The sequence below is a fragment of the Sebastes umbrosus genome, chromosome 16 (genome assembly GCF_015220745.1).
Source record: "Sebastes umbrosus isolate fSebUmb1 chromosome 16, fSebUmb1.pri, whole genome shotgun sequence".
Lineage (NCBI taxonomy): Eukaryota > Metazoa > Chordata > Actinopteri > Perciformes > Sebastidae > Sebastes > Sebastes umbrosus.
Window position 1 is genome coordinate 19,035,476 of NC_051284.1, and position 20,291 is coordinate 19,055,766.

Here is a 20,291-nt window from a genome sequence, read left to right on the forward strand (position 1 = left end):
GGGGACTTTAGTGGAGTTCAGTTCAATGTTGGCTCTGCGATAAAAGCTGTTTTTGAGCCTGGAAGTACGTGTTTTTAATGCCCTGTAGCGCCTTCCAGATGGCAGCGGAGATTAGAGATGACTGAGTTTTTATCTGTGAACTTCAACAGCAGAGAGACAGTCAACAAAATGCTTTTTTTGATATTGATAATGTGACAATATTTTGGAGATTATTGTTGGTGCTGTCACCGATTTACACAAATGTACATTTTGAGAAACACTTCTAAGTCATTTTTCTTTTCACTCAGCTACATCTCAATAATTTAAGCACATTTGATCAACTATCTGTAATGTAGACTGTAGGATGAGAGGAGATCGCATTGGGGGTAGCTCCCAGAATTATGGCAAAATAACCATATCTGGTCTTGTTTAAAATGGTATTATATCAATGTATTGTCAAGCTCTACAGTGAATAAAGAAGCAGTTTTCAGTATAGCACCCATGCTGAATTTATTTGAACGTGGGGCTTTTTTGCAGCTCGGATGTCTGCATTAGTAGATGTTGACGTTACTGTTCAACATAATTACATCGCAATGTAAAATCAGTTTTAGGGAGGATTTCCTCTTTAAGCACGTAATCCTGTCTGTCTCTGTCGTAGACGCAGCTGAGCTGAGCCTACTAAGATATTGGATAAGATGAGGCTATTTATGCAGATTATTGAGTAAGACTGAACTGTGTTCCCATACTTAACCGATCTGTCTTGCTTAGTATTTGTCCTTTTGATTTGCCTCACAGACAGGCAGACGAGTGAGTAATAGCAGGCTAATGCCTCTGTAAGCTGCTGTCACTGCCCTGTCTTTGACACAGCTGATTCAACAGCTGAACATTGCTTCACTATCACTGTGAAGGAAGGAAAAGTGCTACTGAAATCTTGTTCAGCAAGATAGCAGAGTAGTTAGTATAATGTGAGTAATCATGTTTCTGTGCATGAACTGTCTGGCTCTATTCAGATCTACGCAGATAATAACAGGTACTTTAAAACACTGCTTCACTTGACTCAGGGAGAGTTACTGAAGGTGCCTCGTCATTTATTGTCATTTATTGCTTTAGCTTTTAAGTCTTAATCAGCGGTTTTCATACTATTTCTATCTCTTGTGCCTGTTTATCCTAGTGACTTTTATTTATTTTTACATTTTTATTGTCTATAAAATTCTATATATTGTCTATTTTTTGTTTTTGTTTTGTTTTCTGTCTGTGCTGTTTTAATCTTGCTCTGTGATGCACTTTGGACTGCATGATTATATGAAAGGTGGTATATAAATAAAGTTGAACCGTGTAATTTAAGCACTTTTATTTCTCTTCTCTTCTCTACAGGAGCTCAAGAAACAGATGGAGAAGAGTTGGAAAGAGTATGACATCAAAATGTAATTAACCATACACGCACGCTTAATTTGTTACTTCACATTTATATGGCTTGCATATTGTGGGATTATAGTCTGATTCTTCATCTTTTAGCCTTCATGCTTCATGAGAGAAAAGTAACAGATGCCTGAGACAGATGTTATTGCCTAAGGAGAATCACGTTGCACTTTCACAGTTCTTGCTGGTGTTTTACTGGGTCCTAGACGTGGATGTAACAGCAGAGGTTAATAGGATAATAGTTCATTCCCCATGGCCTTTCTCCATTACAGTGCTGTGAAATAAAACTGAGGCGTTGCACTTTGCAGCCTTGATTTGATCTCATTCTGACGGTGCACAGTGGTTCAAAGTGTTTTATAACGTTGTAAGTAAAGTTCACCTCTCCCTTTTTGTCTTTCATCCAACTCCCCCCCCCTCCCTCATGAGGAAGGAAAAAACAAACTCTCAAAAAGTTAATCATTATAGAAAGAGTTGATAAGACAGATTAAAGAATTGTAAAGTACATTGTGCACATCAATGATTCTTTCTTACTTTTTCTCTTTTTTCTTTATCCTTCCCTTCCCCCCATCAGAGGGAAGCTAGAGAAGGAGAGGAAGGAGAAGACCAGGCAGCTGGGTCTGATCAGGACGGAGGGATCAGACGGAGGGGAGGACATGGAGAGAGAGAGAAGGACCTTTCAGCTGCAAATGTGCGAGGTGAGGGATTAGTGCCAGTCAAAATACCAGACGCAGACACCTTTCACCTACCTGAAGGGGTATGGGTGGTCTGCTTTGTGGATTCCATGCCAGAGTCCATCCCTTTTGTGTCCCTCCAGTAATTCCTATGATGGAAAATATGTTTTAGAAAGCCAAACATGAGGTTAATTGGTTGCGTCTTGCAGAGCTGCAGTAGAGCTCGGTCGTACTCATTAGAAAATGCAGTTCAAAGGCAGATGAAAAATGTTTCATGACGCACACCTGAGAGCCAAATTGGGGGTAATTCTTGCGAAATGCTCTGGTAGTGCTGTTAACATACAAGTGACTGTAGTCTCAGCAAAGTGTGCATATGTAGCTGGAGAAAACCCTGAGAAAAAAAGTCTAATCCTGACTGAGACCAGCTGTTGAGACAAAGAGGAGAGGCAGGGAAAAAGGAATTTCCACTTGTTGCAAACCGCTCCACCCCTCCGTCTCTTGGTCTTTCTTTCTTTCACGCTGCATACATAAAAACAGTCTGAAACACACACAAGCTCACACAAATAAACACTGGACAGAAACACTTCACTGAGCCGGTCTGTGCTTCAGCTACAAAGACACAGATGGATTCAGACTTGGGTTTTATGGAGCAAAAACAGTGTAGTCATTCCTTCCACACACAGGATTTATACAGGGTGGAAATTATTCACAATAAAGCCTGCACTATGTGTCTGTTATTTGTATTTTTTGAGCAAAGACTTTTTTCCAGTTTCAGTCTGCAAGGTTCACTGACTGGCTGGAGTGTTGAAAAAGGCGATGACCTTTGGAACAACATAAAGCAGTGTCCTAGAAAGCAAAGAGCCACTCATTACAAACAGGATAATAAAGATGTGTATTCTAGGATGAGCCTTAAATTATGGTTACTGAAAAATGGTGGCTTTATTTGATGTCTCATTTTCATATTCAGGCTTAATGTTTTAGTGAATCCATCTGGCCTTTCCTTGGAGAGCTGCCATTTCTGGAGCTGTTTTTAACAGTCTGTGTTTATGCTTTCAGTATCTTTTGAAGATCCAGGAGCTCAAGGTGCGTCAGGGCCCTGATCTTCTCCAGAGCCTCATCAAATATTTCCAAGCACAACTCAGGTCAGTCTCAGCTTTACTATTTTCTGTTTCCATTTTGTTCTAGATGTAAAATAAGAAGCAGAAATATATTTTTTTTTACTCTTTCCTGACCTAAAAAAACATATGGATTTGATTTCTACCTCGAGGTTTCAGTGAGAGATTTTGCTTAATAGTTGAGGTTCTTTGGTTTTCATTTTCCTTTTACAAGCTATTATTACTGTTGTAAACCATTTACCCATTTTAATCATACCGAGGGTTTCATGTGGGAATGGAGTTGCTTATACAGCTTTAGCATGTGATGTTTTGGTTGGTGTGAACTAGGATGTTTGAACTGAAGTACCATCACGACTCAGCATTTGTTCTCTTTCTGTTCTCAGTTTCTTTCAGGATGGGCTGAAAGCTGCTGAAAATCTCACTCCCTTTATAGAGAAGCTTGCTGCTTCTGTTCACACGGTAAAAACACAGCAGCTGCTGCTGGTTTGTCTGTCTACCTGCATCATATCAGTCAGTGTTTATAGAGGGAAATGTTAGTCATCTAACGTCTGCAAACAGTACTGTTATGATTTCAGATGAATATTTGTCATGATTAAGAGGTCCAAGGTTAAGGTCTGCGGTAACGGCTGTTGTGCTGACTGACTCAAACTGATGTTATCACAATTCACAAAACACATGCACATACATATTGATGTTATCATGTCCCCAATCCTCCCACACATTTGTTTTGTTCACTTGTCAGCCTTTTCTCAGCCACAGAAGGTAAAACTGTGTCCAAGAAGGCAGTAAAGCTCTCACTGTAAATCACATTGTGCTTTATTACCTCCTATAGCACTTTTTCTCTGTTACTCTTCCACAACAGCCAAAACCTCAGTCTCTCCCCCCTCCTCTGAAACTTCCCCCCCAGCTGAACCCACTGGCAGAGACTCTTATTGCAGTCTATTCCCAGAAATGCTTTCCCCCTATTTCCAAAAAGATGAAACTGAAAGCATCCCTTATTTTCATTCCTTCCCTGCTGCACACCTATTTCTCCTACCACACCGACTGGTTTCCAGTCCCCTTTCTGGAAACAGTGCTGGAAACAGACTGTTAACTGTGATCCTAGGAACGTTAGAGGTTTTTCTGGTTCTGCATAGGCAGAACAGAAACCCGCTCAGACATGCCAGACCTCAGCCTCAAGAAGGAAATTCAGACAGAATCCGTGTTATGGTTCCCAGGAAAAATGCTGAAATATTTCCGTTAAACGGACTTCTGTTGCATGCAAAACTGGTCACTCTGCTGCTACTTTAACACATGCACAACCTCCTAGGACGGCACACCCCAGTGCTGAGCTCTGTTCTGCATTATTTAGGCCATAACACAAAGCTCTGATGTATTGTCATTCCACACCCAATACTTGGAACAAATACAAAAAAACATTACATATGATAAAATGAACATGGGAGAACACAAAAACATGTTGCTCTTCCAAGTAATTAAACTTTCTATTGCTGTAATTGAATAAACTGACTTTTATGGTGCGTTTTAGGTGCGTCTGGACCAGGACGAGGAGGTAAAACAACTCACTCAGTTGAGGGATTCTCTCAGATTACTTCTGCAAGTGGAGGGGAAAGAGGTATGATTATTCATATTGCATCATTGTCATACTCATTACATGTAACGTACCTTGAGCTGGAACACTTTAGATCTTCAGGTATACTGTGTTACTATGTAAGCAAAATGTGGACTCTAAGGGCACTTTTACAAGCCTTTGGTTAATCCGAATCGGAGTGAAATTGATACTTTTGGTTTGTTTTCAATTTAGTCCGCTTCACAATGCACAAATCAAAGCAGACCAAATAGAAAAAATATTCGCTGAGGGGCGTGTACGATGGAGCAAATTTATCTTTTTCATCTTGAGAGCTGCCGCTTCTATGTAGGGAATTGCGGACTTTGATTTATTACTGTCGAAGTGTTTTCACTTTGACTTGGCACTGATCTACTGCGTACGCAAATCCATTCTTGTCCAGTTTATCTCGAATGACTTTATAAACGTCACTATTTTTGCGGACTTTGTTTAACATAATCTGTGTGTTCTCTTCGGCACAGATGTCACGCAAACATCGTACTTCTGCAGAAGTCCTGGTCCGTCCTCTCCCGCTCATGTTAACCTGTCATTTACCTGTGTCCATCTCAACAAAAGCCCGCACAGGCAGCTTACATTTTGGTTCGCTTGGAAGCGGTCTCGGACCGGTTGTTTTGGTCCGCACTAGAGTACGATTACTGCGTTCACAATCGCCCAAACAAACTGCACCAAGGGTTGAACCGCAGTGTTCGATTTAAAACGGACTAAATGTTGGCTTGTGAAAGCGCTCTAAAAAGTCCAGGGGCACACGGCTTTAATTGCTAGTTGATGTCATCAAATTACTCTTGCCAAATTTTCAGAGCTGCCTTGAAGCCTGTGATGTAACGTCCTAAATCTCTGTTTGTATCCCAGGAGTACCTGAACAGGAAAAACTCTGGCAACGGGTATAGCATCCACCAACCACAGGGCAACAAGAAGTATGGGACAGAGAAATCTGGCTTCCTGCTCAAGAAGAGTGATGGGTGTGTAAATGCATTAATTACAGTGTCCAAATGTCAAGCAGTTATAATACAAGTATTGTATTAGAATTAAACACAAGATATGAATCATGCTGTAAAGCCAATAAATAATCATGTAATTTAATGTGTCGTAGCTCAAACTCAAACAAACAAGAGGAATTTGTGTAACTGAAAAACATCCGGGTTTACTTTCATGTTCATATTTTAACAAATGATAAAGTTTTTAAAGTTATAAATATTGTTGTCGAGGGAAGTAGTGATCAGAGCTGGCTGAAGAGTAAGCAAGTAAGGCATGGAGAGAGAGAAGGGGGATTCTAACTTTGTCTGCCCCACCTGGTCCTCATTATTGTGAGATGAAGATTCAAGCAGGGGCCCCTCTTGTGGAACTTATTGGCAGACCGGCTAACTGAACGGATCCAGCTTTTTTTGCGTCATGCACACACGTACACACACACACATATATACACACAGAGCTAGATTACAGTGTGATAAGGAGAGGGGATGTGGTTCAGTAGGGTGAATAGGAGATGGGGGGAGGGGAGCAAACTTTCCTCAGGCCACTGACACAAAACAGAACACGTTCTCAGCCGTTTTAACTGATTAAATCATGATAATGAAAACGAGTGAAACACTGTGAACAGGAGTGAGCTACACAGCGTGTAGATCACCATTACTCAATTCGAGGGTACATGTTAACACTTTTACTGCACTGCACAGAGATCATCCAGGTTGATGATGTTATGCCAATAGTTTGTGTATAAAGTCTCTAAATGTTTTTCTCAAATTTGATTTTTTTCCTGTTGGCATTTCATCCTGCAGGATCAGGAAGGTTTGGCAGAAGAGGAAGTGTGGAGTGAAATTTGGCTGCCTGACCATTTCCCACAGTACGGTGAGGACACGTGGGCTAAACTGACACCAAGCATTCAGATTCAGATCAAAGTGTCATTTGAAATCTGTCCAAATATTCCGATACATGCTGAAATTAGCATCTGTGTCTGTCTTCAGATTAATCGACCGCCAGCCAAGTTGAACCTACTGACCTGTCAGGTGCGGCCGAACCCAGAGGACAGGAGGACCTTTGACCTGGTCACTCGTAGGTTCATTTCTAAATTTTGACCCTTAACACTTTACTCTTTAAAGTCTTTACTAAAGACATGTGGAGGGTAATGTGCAGTGCAGCTGTGTGGAAGCTGGTCACATTAATAGAAACTGGGATCTGACACATTTTTTCTTGGGATGAATGCCAGTGATTCCTTATGATTAATGTAAACTACTGTGACGTGACAAAGGGGTGATTGTGTGCTTGTTTTATGCCATTTCTGGTCATGAAACTTTTATTTCCACCATCCTGGTAACTTTTAAACCCTCTTCACTCCATGTTCTGTTGATTCATTTATTTTCTCAAGATGCAATGACAATGTCTAACCACCACTTCTCCTTCTCCATAGATAATCGGACTTACCGTTTCCAGGCAGAAGACGATCAGGAATGTCTGATGTAAGTGTTGACATTACTGTTGGCTGCTAACTTTAATCACCACCTTGCCAACCTTACTTGTATTTTGTCTTTGTGTAAGCAAGTTGTTACATGTCAGGCACCTATATTTGAGCTTAGGTCTGTATGGGAAATGAAGAAAAAATAGAAAGATAAGAGTGTGTAGTAAAACTGAGGAGAACATGTCTGATGATGTATGCAGTGAAGAACAAGCAGGGCTGACAATACCCAAAAAGGGAGAGAAACTAAATGGTGCAGGAAGAAAAGGTTGTCCTCTCAGAGCCCCCTGGCCCAGCTGGTTTTGGGTGGGACTTCTCTTTCCAGCCACAGACAGCAAGCAAGGGAACTTTGTGTTTTTTGATGTGGGGATTGAGGGGGGGCATGTCGGGTTTTCTGTCCCTTACCCTTCCCTTGTGTGTGGGCCTCCGGGCAGATTCTTTGATGTGAATGTGCTGTGTGAGTTTAGGGACAGAGGGATATGGAAATGGTTTGAAGGGAAAAGTACCAGAGCTTTAGAAATGAAAGCCGTGAGGTTCAGCTTGAGTCAGGGTGGTAGAGAACTCATGAAATTGAAAGTGATGATGACTTATCATTAGACAACTGAGCAACAACACATGCGAAACACATGGTCGACTTCTTTTGATCTTCTACTTTTGATCTTGGTGCCACAAACTGTGGCTTTCCCTGTAAGCTGTTACAAAATGTGGAAATTGGAAACAAATAACATGTCTTTTATTAACTTATTATTTTCTGTATGTTCTTTAGTTGGGTGTCAGTACTACAGAACAGCAAGGAGGAGGCCCTGAACACAGCGTTGGTAGGAGACCAGCTCCACCTCCAGGACAGCGGGCTTCAGGAACTCTCCCGATCCATCATCGCCGAGCTTCGACACATGCCTGGCAACGAGGGCTGCGCTGACTGTGGAGCACCAGGTCAGCCAGTCGTTGTTGTTGATGATCATTGCAGAATTAAATGTGGAAATACATCAGATTAAAGGAACAGTGTGTAGCATTTCGGGGATCTATAAGCAGAAATGGAATATAATATTAAAATCCTACACACTGTACCTTTTAAGCAATTATATTTTCTAGCCAGTGTGATAATATTCATCAACATTTATCAATTCAAGCTGTGTTTTTAGAGTGTTAATGGGTCTCTAAAAGACTTCTTTTGCTCTGTGCATCTCAGATCCAACATGGCTATCGACCAATCTGGGTATCGTGACCTGTATCGAGTGCTCTGGCATCCACAGAGAGCTGGGTGTCCACTTCTCCAGGATTCAGTCACTCACTCTGGACCTACTGAGCACCTCTGAGCTTCTGGTATTAAACACACGTTCACACAAAAACAGACACAGTCCAGATGGATTTTGTATTGTGAAGATTTCCTAATTAGACATTATGATACCATCTGCCTTTCATTGGTGTTATGTCACATCTTAATGGCTGCCTTGTGTCATTTCAGCTGGCTGTCAGTATTGGCAACACCAGATTCAATGACATCATGGAGGCGGGCCTTCCAAATGACTCAGTCAAACCAATGCCACAAAGTGACATGTGAGTCCCTGATTTAAAAAAAAAAAAATAACAATCTGATTGTTCAAAAGGAATAAACAAGAATTTGGTGACATATATTTATTGTATTTTTTATTAAAATGTGTTAACAACTAGGAATGCCAGGAAGGAGTACATTGTGGCGAAGTACGCTGAGCGTCGGTATGTCCTGCGTAGAGAAGAAGCAGACCCTGGGCGGCTGTATGACGCCGTGAAGAGTCGTGACCTCACTTCTCTTCTACAGCTCTACGCTGAGGGAGCGGACCTCTCCAAGCCGATCACAGTGCCTGAAGGACAGGTGAGGATAATTTACAGCCACAAGTGAATTTCCACGCTAGCATTTTCTTCCTGAAGTGTGTCCTGTTAGGTTGGGAATGCATGTAATAAATCCATATCATCTTCCGACAAATTTAAACTCCCACAGATGTCATGTATTTAGGATGAATGGCTGCTGCATCCTGACAAGGCCGCCCACCCGGCTTGTTTACAGCCACACATACATTTCTGCAATATTTCAAAAACATGTTCCTGTCACTTTAGAACTGTGACTGAAATGGCTAAAAATAGAATCAAATCCTCCCAGTGTTAAAAGTTCCACAACATACAGTATGTAGGAGGTGTGTGGATGGATACAGTATGTGAAGTATGTGTTAATTGTCCTCTTGTGTGCATGGTTCATGTGGGTGGATAAATCGGAGACCCTCCCATCTCTTCTGGCCTCTAATTCAAACGTTCCCCTCTTTTTCTCTCCTCTTGTTTTCCCCGCCTCTGCTGTCTCTTCTCAACGCCTCGTCTTCTTGTCTTTAATCATGTTCTACCCTCCCTGTCACACACTTCCTGCTCAGCATAAGCCGTCTGTGTAACACTGCTTACTTCACTGTGCATGTGCGTATGTGTGTGTTTGTTTGTGTTGGTTGGCGCTGGTTTATTATTTCAGCTTTTAGGTCAGAGCTCACGTCTCTTGAGAACAAGTGAGACAAGCTCATTGAATTACGCAGGCACTTCTATGTCATTCTTCTGCCCCTCCTTTTGCACTTCACATAAACACATAATACTTAAAGCTGTAGGCATGTTTTCACTTTTTAACACACAAACAAAGGAGTTGTTTCACTGTCAACCTTCTTGACATTAGCTTCTCTGGTATTCTAGTTGCATATCTTTAGTCTTGATTGTCAGAAACAAAATGCAGCCACTTGCGGTATTCACCGAGAGTAACCTCTGCGAAAAAGTTTTGTACAGATTGGATAACCTCTTTAGATGTTCAACAATTTGGCCTCATTTGTGCTCTTTTCTTCTTGTTTCAGGGGATCAAAGAAACAGCTCTCCATCTTGCTGTGCGTGTGGAGGAAAGAAGCTCTCTGGGGCTGGTGGATTTCCTCTGCCAGAACAGGTCAGACACTGACAAGTAGTCATGTATGGGCACTTTCACAAGCCATGGTCCGTTCGGCTAGTCCAAATCCAAGTGAAATTGATACTTTTGGTTTGTTTTCTATTTAGTCTGGTTTAGTGTCACAGTGCACAAATTAAAGCGGACCAAACAAAAAAATATTTGCTGAGGGACATGTACAAAGAAGCAAATTTATCTTTTTTCTCTCGAGAACTGCCACTTCTATGCAGGGAATCGTAAACTTTGAAATATTGCTGTCAAAGTTTTTTTTCACTTTGTCGGTACTGATTTACTGTGCACAAAAAATCCCTTCTCCAGTTTAACTGGAATTTTTATGGACTTTATTTAGCATATTCTGTATGTTCTCTTTGGCACAGATGTCAAGCAGACATCAGACTTATGCAGAAGTCCAAGTCAGTCCACTACCCCACATGTTAACTTATTGTTTACCTGTGTCTATCTCAACAAATGCCTCCAAACAAATCGCACCAGAGTTTGATTAAAATGGACTAAATGTTGGCTTGTGAAAGCAACCTATGATTCATATCTATTGTTCTGGCAACTGGGCTGGGCAATATAACGATACATATCAAAACGATATGAAACTGTTATGTTCATTTTGCACTCATGGTATTTAATTCACAAAGGAGTATACAAAAATCGGTTTTCCCATGTGGTTATTTCATATAGACTATTTATTTATTGAATTACCAATGACATATCATGATAGAAGATGTTGGCCATATCGCCCAGCCCTACTTGGCAACATTTAACACCATCTGCCTATACTGTATGTTCACTCTACAGCAACTGTCTGGAGAAGAGAACAGCAGAAGGAAACACAGCTCTTCACTACAGCGTCCTGCATCACAAGCCTGAGTCTCTCAAGTTACTGCTCAAAGCAAAGGCAGCCCTACAAACAGGTACCTTTTAACTCTGTTTACTCTACTTCTCTTTCAGCCAGTGCAATTAATAAATACTAAAAACATTTCTTGTTCAAATTTCTTATAGTGAACTCTGCAGGAGAGACGGCCCTTGATGTTGCACGGAGGCTGCAGCATGTGCTGTGTATCGAGCTGGTGAGAACCCACTTTCTTTTTTAAATTCAACTTTAAGCTTTAGTTCATAAATTCAAAGAACACACACAGTCAGGAGGTAAATTTAACTTAGGAATCAAGTTGCAACTTTAAAATGCCTACCAGAAAGCCAACTCCAGAAACAAAACAAGACACCTTCCACAGCTGGAAATATTACCTTGAAATAACTCCCCGTGCAACAAAGCTCTGCTCAGGACTCACTCCCAGGATGAGGAATCTTATCCTCATCAGGTCCCAGCGTGTCTCATTTATTTTCTTACCGGCCATCTGCCCTGCTGAATCCGACCGGCCTTGAGTAATATCCTGTTTGATTATGCACAACCTTCTTTTACAAGCTTGTTGTGTAGAGATTGAAAAAGGTTACACAAATAAGCAGCTTTAAAATCCAAACTGTTTACTTATTGGCGGAATTAATTTACATTTGTCATTGAGATGATCTTTTTTTTAATATGAAAGCTGCAATGAGGTGGCTCTGGACTCAAGAGACTCTTTCCTAATGGTTTCTCATTTTCAAATTTTTTTTAAACATCTGTTGAAGCCAAGGTCACTCTGATATGACTGATCACTGCCAGTCAGGAGGGAGTTTTATATTAATATATTTTCCCAAAATTGCATAAGGATGTGTGATATATTGTGTTAACATGTATTCCTGCCCTGTCTACTTATCTGTACTTAAAACTCCAAAATTACAACCCACTACTCTAATTAATACTCTAGCTGATTAGGTATGTGTTTAAGTATAACTGGATATGTGTGGATGAGAGTATTGAGTGTTTGTGCTCCTGTGTTTGTTTGTTTTAGTTGGAGCTGGCCCAGAGTGGGAAGTTCAACTCTCAGATCCACGTGGAGTTCATGTGGGAGACACAATCTCAGGAGTTTTATGACAGCGAGGATGACCTGGATGAAAGGGTAAACATCACACACACACAATCTCATTACTGACTTTGTGTCTCTGCCAAAAAAGCCTTTTACAGCCTTTTTGGAGAAGGACATTATTGGGGTTTTCCACAGTAATCTCCTCCACTAATGAGAAAATGGTGATAAAATGAAATTAAACAAAGAAAGTTGAGGAGAAACTAGAAATGAACCTTGTGCTCCTTTCCACTTTCTTCCAGGTGAGCCCATTACCCAAAAACCGCTCTCCTCCGTCCTCAAATGGAGGTAGTGGATCTTCCTTTGCCCGCTGGAGTGTGGGTAATGCTGCCAATGGTAATGCTGGAAGCAGGCCTTGTCAGACATATGAGAACTTAGACTTCTTATACAGAAATCCTCCAGCCAATAGCGCCCCCTCTGGAGCATTAATGCCACCACCACTGCCAGCTAAATCCATCCAGAGAGGTGAGTTACTGCAGTGTACAGTATATGGCTTATCTATCTGCATTTATAATGCAGGTAGATAAGAAGGCCCCAACAATTCCTGATTTTAAGTTGTTTTACTGAAGGTAAATAAGGTTGCATTCAATTGAGGGCTGTCAATTTATTAAAATAATTAATAGCGATTCATTTGCAATTAATCACACATTTGTTATCTGCTCAAAATGTACCTTAAAGGGAGATTTATCAAGTACTTATCAACATGGGAGTGGGCAAATATGCTTGCTTTAAGCAAATGTATGTATATATTATTGGAAATCAATTAACAACACAAAACAAGGACAGATATTGTCCCGAAATCCTCACTGGTACTGCATTTAGCATAAAGAATATGCTCAAATCATAACATGGCAAACTGCAGCCCAACAGGCAACAACAGCTGTCAGTGTGCTGACTTGACTATGACTTGCCCCAAACTGCATATGTTTATCATAAAGTGGGCATGTCTGTAAAGGGGAGACTCGTGGGTACCCATAGAACCCATTTTCATTCACATATCTTGAGGTCATGGGTCGAGGGAGCCCCTTTTTCCTCGCCAAATTTAGCATGTTTGGAGCGCTATTTAACCGCCTTTGTGACAAGCTAGTATGACATGTTTGGTACCAATGGATTCCTTAGGTTTTCATGATATCAGTATCTTCACTCTAACTTTAAAACTGAGCCTGCTAGAACCTCTTTCTTGAACCAATGCATGGTGCCAGTTCAAATAACACATGTAAAGTTTTAATTTTAGGTCATTTGTTTTTGAGTGGATGAATACCTTAATTAAATGGATGTTTTTATAAACACATACAATGTACAGTGTTGCTCATGTTCTAATTTTCTTCCCCTCTACAGGTCGCTCGGACCCCCAGATTTCAATCACAACACAGGAAGGCAACCCCCTTCCACGACGCTGCTCTAACCCGGCCTCCCAATCATCCAGTCCCCAGGCACAGGCGAGGCATAGGACTGCTTCACCCAACTCAGAGGGCCAAGGGGCGAGACCACCTAGGTCTCCCCACGGACAGGGAGCTCAGCACAGAGGACAGAGGCAGACCTGGGACGGCCAACCTGGCGCTAGTTTTGGGTCTCAAAGCAGTATCACGCCAACATCCTCTCAGAGTCACATAGGACCTGTCAGGTAAGACAGCACTGCTATAATGTGTTAATGCATTTCTGTAAAGAGGGCGGTTACACTTTACAATAACCATCTTTTATAAATGATAAATTGATGGTTAAATAAACTTAGTTAATAGTTATTTTACTATTTACTAAATTGAAATCACCATTTCCTATGCTTAGGACTATCTTTAATACTGCACTGATGAAAAGGATTATCCAGCTGTCTCCAGTTTTGACGTGTTAAAAAACACAACTCCATATGAGAGGCCTTGTTCGATTGGTGTTATTTCATGTGTCTTCTCCACCCTCCAGTTCAGAGAAGACCACATCGTATCGTCGGACAAGCGGTGGAGGAGGCAGCCAGGGGAAGTGTGGTGTGATGTCTCCAACCTGTGTGGGCAGCCAGGAAGAGTTGTATTGCAGCTTAGTGGGGACTAGTCCGCGCCTCAGCCCAGCTCCAGCTCCAGCTCCAGTAGCGCCACCCTCACCTGTTGTGACCTGTGTCCCACGACCCCGCAGGAATGCCATGGTATTAATCTTTCTTTTGCATTCAGCCTATAGTTCAATCTGCAATTCCACAGGATTTTTCTGTGGAGAGCAAAAAAAAAAAAAGCTGTTAGATTTCACAGTCAATATAAATTTGCTGGTGGAACACCAGAAAATATATCGCATGTCCTCTTCAGGTTTCTGGCAGCAGGCCACATCAGAAGCGTGTCAAGGCTTTAGTGGACTGCAGGGCCGTCAGCTCTGAGCAGCTGGCCTTTTTCAAAGATGAGATCATTGTGGTCACGGCCACGAATGACCCCCACTGGTGGGTAAGTGAACTACAACTTTTTGATTTTACCCTTTGGATAGCAATGTGAAAGAATGTTACTCGGGTCCATGTTGGATTACAAGTTTGCAGCTGTCATTGTATATATAATATCAATCTAAATATTTGTGAATATTTTTTTCTGTAACTATGCATTCAGAACACAGGTGTTTTTTCTACAAGCTCTTGTGCTTTGTTTTTGGCGGTGACTTTAAATTCAGCTCACGTATGTGAATATTTAAACAGATTTTTGTTCTACAAGTTCTCACATTAAATCTACAAGCCCAATAATTTTGCAACATATTTACCTTCATATTTTTTTTCCTTCGGACGCACACAAGTAGGCGGGGGTGGAGACAAAAAAAAATACTATGAGAAAGGCAAATTCTGCTTTTTACTTTGACGGTCAAGATCTGATTTTGATCGATTTAGAATTGAAATCGTGACACCCCTATTGTTGAAGTATTGTATAGTTAGTTTTGCTCTTTTTTGCTTTAAGCCTCTGTAACAGTGAAAGTTCCGATTAGTTAGGATTAATAAAGTACTCTATCTTTATCCTAACAGGTTGGTCACATAGAGGGGGACCCATCCAGGGTTGGGACTTTTCCTGTCAACTATGTACACAAACTAACAGACTGAAGGACCGTGGATATATAAAACTACTGTATGGTGACATAACAGAGAAGCTGAACCAGCATGGGATGCTTACTGGAAACTTACCGTCATCACACAGTGGATTTTATCTACAGGAGAGGACAGTGTTATTCACCTGGATCTAACTCAAACTGAGAATATTTCCACATGAGGATATAAATGGCACTGTTTTAGGGATTTATACCTTTTTAACATTCACTCATTCTGGAAACCAACAAGGGAACTGTCTGACTTTTAGAGCCCCATAAAACCTCTCATCCCAAGGACAATATTGTTCCCCCTGTTGGTCTAGCCTTGTGTTTTTAAATGCAGTTGTCTAAAACCATGAACCACTAGTAATAGGTACAGATGCATTTGTGGTTGGGGTAGAAACTGCTCTAATGTCCATTTAACTATTATATTGCAGATGTTTAAGTTGTCTATACTGATCTAGGATTTGTAACTAGAGGCAAAACTTACCTGCCGGGGAAAACCCTTTTAAGGCACTTTAAACTCATTGAGAAGTAATCTTCTGAAGAGTTGGCAGAGCTGTAAATGTAAATAGAAAGCTGTAAATACCCAGCCAGCTGCTTTATATTGGGATGCTTTTTGTTTTGAACGGAAACTGCTCAATCTTTTTAAATCACAGTATACCGAGACTTGGATTTGAGGTACAAACCTGCCCGGTGTCTGTTGCAGCCTGCCCTGGGACTCTAAAAGTGGCTTTGTGCCTGCCAGTCTGTCTCCAACCAAACGGCAGGCGTCTGGGCAGAGATCTGAAACTTTAGCTCAGCCATCTTGACTCTGGGCACCGCTCGCCGACTGCGATGAGAGTGGAGGATTCGGTTTCTTCTGGCTCCAGGCATCTGTCTCTGGAGAACCTGGAATAACGACAGTGTGTTATAAGAAAAGAAAAGACTCTCTGTTCTACCAGGAAATGGCACTTAAAGAGAGCTCGTTAGTAACAGCACCCCACTGCAGTAATTTGTTCAGTGAACACACACACACACTTTCTGTGGACACGTGTGCATCACACAAGATATACACAAGCACACTTGCACTTACTGTACTGTACACACATAGTAGCTGGTAGAGGTAGACTGCTCCACTTTCTTTTTATACTAATAAATACACAAATGTAACATTTCACAGCTATTACACACAATGTTTTGTTCATACTTGTCTAAAAATGTTCACTGATGTACAGTATATATCACTTGTTTTCTCATCTGTTAAGCATTATAAAGGATTGTATCATTACAGAAAGTGTTACCCCATGTTGGTAATTTGATGTCCTCTGATTTAATGTCATGTGTCCTCTGTTCTGTTTCATTAGAGGTCTAAACGGCTGTCAGAGAGACAGAGAGAACAGAAGGGAATAGACACGGTTGCGTAATAAGTGCTCAGAGAGGATCCTGTCTCAGCGAATTGAAAACAAACAACGACAGTGATGACTAAAGGTGGGCAGGAAGCAGGTGTTCACTTCTATTTAATCATTCCTGAGTTTAAACAAACAAGTCTGTTTGCTTGTCACTGTTTCTGTCACTATTGTTTTGTTACAGCGTTGAGGATTGACCAAACAAATCACGAGACAGACTTGTTATCAGATAATTGTGAAGCAGGGGTTGACTGCATTAGAGTACAACTGTAAGTAGGAACTCTCATATGTAAACAGTAAATTAACTCATATTAGTCAGTATATTTGTAAATACACATAAAACATGTTAAATAAAGTGCCATATATTCTTTTATAGTGTGAAATAGGTGATATTTTTCTGTATCTGGTATGAGTGGACTAATGTAGTGTGGCTGTGTGTCTTTAATGCTCAACACGAGCATGCATTGCTTAACTTATTCAGCGAGTGAGGTCACACATAAAACCTGCTTCCTAGTAATGTGTATAAATGTGCTTAAAACTCATTGTGACGGAGGTTTAGTGGCCGTGATAATGTTGTGCTCACTTAGGGGCTGATCACACAGACGCGTCTCTGCAGGCGGACCGCTTCAAAAACGCCAGATGCAAAACAGCTGATGCGCCTGTACAGCGGGGCTGCGTGCTTAACTGGGCGATCAAATGTCGTTAAAGGAAAAATGTGCTCTCTCTTACCTCTCTCACCTTTCTTTTACCTCTCTCTCACTTACTTCTCTCTCTCAACTCAAATGGCTTTATTGGCATGACGTAACACTGTACATATTGCCACAGCATATTCAAATGATGAAAAATTTACATTAATTACATTTCATTAACATCAAGTAAAATAAAAATCATAACGCTCCACAAGTAAAAATTTGTTGGAACAACGATATCAACTGGAACCAAAGCAAACTAACAAACAATCAAACAACAACAAGGTGCTGACATGTGGCTCAAAGCAGCTGGAACTGCCGTATGAGAGCAGTGCAGAGCAGCCGTGAGCGAGCCAGTGGGGCATGCTCACATGGACGAAAGGGCACACGCGGCCGGCCCGGCTATGTCAACAAAGCAAGGAGAAGCTTGGATTACCATACACAGAGAGAGTGACTTCATTCTCTGCTCAGGTAGACATTACTCCTCTATATCTTTACATAGCAAATAAATGTTTGCTGCTATATTAATGTTCTAGATATCATATAGTGCTCCTTTAATTTTGAAACAAAACTTTTTTTATTTTAATGCTATTGTCCATTGAAATATCTTCCAAGGATAGTCCTTCCTTAAGAAACGCTATTACCTCTAAGTTCTGGCTTACAGTAAAAGAGTAATTGTCATCTGTATGAAGTTCAATAACATAAAAGTGTGAACAAAGCCCGTCTAAGCCAGCATTACTCTCAGTGAAACAACCCTAGGTTAATAATATTGAATAAAACTGAACAAATGGAACCTGTATAAATACATTTTGACAGTTGTATTTTCACTTCTTCCTACTATATCTGGCATCCCCACAGCGTTCCCCCCTTCTACCCTTTATGCATCCCTAAAGCTAAATCTCTCCCTCCATCTTTCTTGGCAGTTTTCCCTGCAGGTCTCGGTCCTTCCAACCTCATTTTGTCTCCATCCGGATGTTACTTCTGATCCTCCGTACCAGAGCCAGGATGATGAAATTCCAACCTGTCACTTACATAACGGGTCACCTCGCTAACAGCCAGGATAATAGTGCCACGGCCTATTTTGCTCCTCTCCCTGGCTGACTTTGACTTAGTATACTATGACTTTTTTTCTTGACATTTTTCGACATACTATACTATGACTTTTTTTGGTGAAATTTTAAAACGTACTATATAATGAATTTCTTTCGGTGAAATTTTTCTATATAATACACCATGCCTTTTTTCCATGAAATTTTCGACCTACTATAATACTATGATCTTTTTACGACTTTTTTTTTTCGACATACTATACTATGATTTTTTTTTTACATACTATACCAGGACTTTTTTCGACATATTATACTATCACTTGTTTTGACAAAAAAAGTCATAGTATAGTATGTCGAAAAACTTCATGAAAAAAAGTCATAGTCTAGGATGCCGAAAGATTTCACAGAAAAAAGTAATAGTATGTCGAAAAATTTCATGAAAAAAAGTCTCAGTATAGTATGTTGAAAAGATTTCATGGAAAAAAGTCATAGTATAGTCTGCCGAAAGATTTCACAGAAAAAAAGTCATAGTCGTGTTGAAAAATTTCACGGAAAAAAGTCATAGTATAGTATGTCGAAAAATTTCATGAAAAAAAGTCTCAGTATAGTATGTTGAAAACATTTCATGGAAAAAAGTCATAGTATAATATGTTGAAAAATTTCATAGAAAAAGTCATAGTATGCTATAATTTTTTCGTCATATAACGTCATGATTTTTTGTTGAAATTTTTCGACATACTATACTATGACTTTTTTTATAAAATATTTCAATGTACTATACTATGACTTTTTCAAGAAATTTTTCGGCATACTATACTTACTTTTTTTTCATGAAATTTTTCAACATGCTATATTGACTTTTCTTTCATGAAATTTGTTGACATGCTTCACTATGACTTTTTTTCATGAAATCTTTCATCATACTATACTATGACATTTTTTTAATGAAAATTTTCGATATGCTTTACTATGACTTTTTTTCATGACATTTTTCATCATGCTATACCATGGCTTTTTTCCATGAAATTTTTCGACATACTATTCTATGACTTTTTTCATAAAATATTTCGACATACTATATTATGATTCTTTTTCATGAAACTTTTCGACATGCTATACTATGCCTTTTTTCCATGAAATTTTTCGACATACTATACTATGGCTTTTTTAGTGAAATTTTTCGACATACATTTCTTTCATGAAATTTGTCGACATACTAATCTATGCCCTTTTTCATGAAATTTTTCGGCATACTATACTGTGACTTTTTTAATGAAATATTTCGGCATGCTATACTATGACTTTTTCTTATGAAATTTTTCAACTTATGATTTTTTTTCATGAAATTTGTCGACATACATTTTTTTCATGAAATTTGTCGACATATTACATTATGACTTTTTTTCATAAAACTTTTCAACATATGACTTTTTTTCATGAAATTTGTCGACATACTATACTGTGACTTTTTTAATGAAATATTTCAACATGCCATACTATGACTTTTTCTTATGAAATTTTTCAACTTGAGAATTTTTTTCATGAAATTTGTCGACATACTAATCTATGACCTTTTTTCATGAAATTTTTAGACATAATTATGATTTTTTTCATAAAACTTTTCAACATATGACTTTCTTTATTGACATTTTTTGACATACGATACCATGACTTTTTTGTTGCAAAAAAGCATAACATACTATACTATAAAATTCATACAAAAAAAAGTCAGTGTAGTATGCCATAAAAAAAGTCATAAAAAAGCAATAGTATTGCAATAAAAAATGTCATAATATACCATAAAAATGTCGAAAAAGTCAAGTCGTAGTGCAGGTACATGTGTTGAATCAGTAGTATGGACGCTATAAATAGCCCCAGCCGTGCATAGTGACAGCTGTTCTCGTGTATTTTGCACTTCATCTTTGCTGCTCTTCTCATCGACAGGTCTAAGCTCT

The 20,291-nt window shown here is 39.8% G+C and overlaps 1 protein-coding gene across 3 annotated transcripts in view; it reads left to right on the forward strand.

Moving 5' to 3' along the window:
• The window catches only part of asap3 (ArfGAP with SH3 domain, ankyrin repeat and PH domain 3), a 29,273-nt gene extending 11,789 nt beyond the window's left edge, over positions 1 to 17,484 (forward strand). Inside the window, exons 5-26 of one of the 3 annotated variants that reach the window (XM_037796769.1) lie at positions 1,354 to 1,403; positions 1,970 to 2,093; positions 3,126 to 3,211; positions 3,568 to 3,643; positions 4,713 to 4,799; positions 5,661 to 5,770; positions 6,587 to 6,656; positions 6,773 to 6,860; positions 7,216 to 7,264; positions 8,027 to 8,193; positions 8,450 to 8,583; positions 8,726 to 8,817; positions 8,932 to 9,112; positions 10,119 to 10,204; positions 11,009 to 11,124; positions 11,213 to 11,280; positions 12,100 to 12,207; positions 12,414 to 12,636; positions 13,510 to 13,795; positions 14,089 to 14,305; positions 14,460 to 14,587; positions 15,152 to 17,484. In XM_037796769.1, coding sequence (XP_037652697.1) covers positions 1,354 to 1,403; positions 1,970 to 2,093; positions 3,126 to 3,211; positions 3,568 to 3,643; positions 4,713 to 4,799; positions 5,661 to 5,770; positions 6,587 to 6,656; positions 6,773 to 6,860; positions 7,216 to 7,264; positions 8,027 to 8,193; positions 8,450 to 8,583; positions 8,726 to 8,817; positions 8,932 to 9,112; positions 10,119 to 10,204; positions 11,009 to 11,124; positions 11,213 to 11,280; positions 12,100 to 12,207; positions 12,414 to 12,636; positions 13,510 to 13,795; positions 14,089 to 14,305; positions 14,460 to 14,587; positions 15,152 to 15,164 — 2,559 coding nt within the window. In that variant the 3' untranslated portion in view covers positions 15,165 to 17,484. Of the gene's footprint in view, positions 1 to 1,353; positions 1,404 to 1,969; positions 2,094 to 3,125; positions 3,212 to 3,567; positions 3,644 to 4,712; positions 4,800 to 5,660; positions 5,771 to 6,586; positions 6,657 to 6,772; positions 6,861 to 7,215; positions 7,265 to 8,026; positions 8,194 to 8,449; positions 8,584 to 8,725; positions 8,818 to 8,931; positions 9,113 to 10,118; positions 10,205 to 11,008; positions 11,125 to 11,212; positions 11,281 to 12,099; positions 12,208 to 12,413; positions 12,637 to 13,509; positions 13,796 to 14,088; positions 14,306 to 14,459; positions 14,592 to 15,151 lie in introns of all 3 variants that reach the window. The other 2 variants (XM_037796770.1, XM_037796768.1) reach the window with 2 other exon arrangements.
• The last annotated feature ends 2,807 nt before the right edge of the window (positions 17,485 to 20,291 follow it).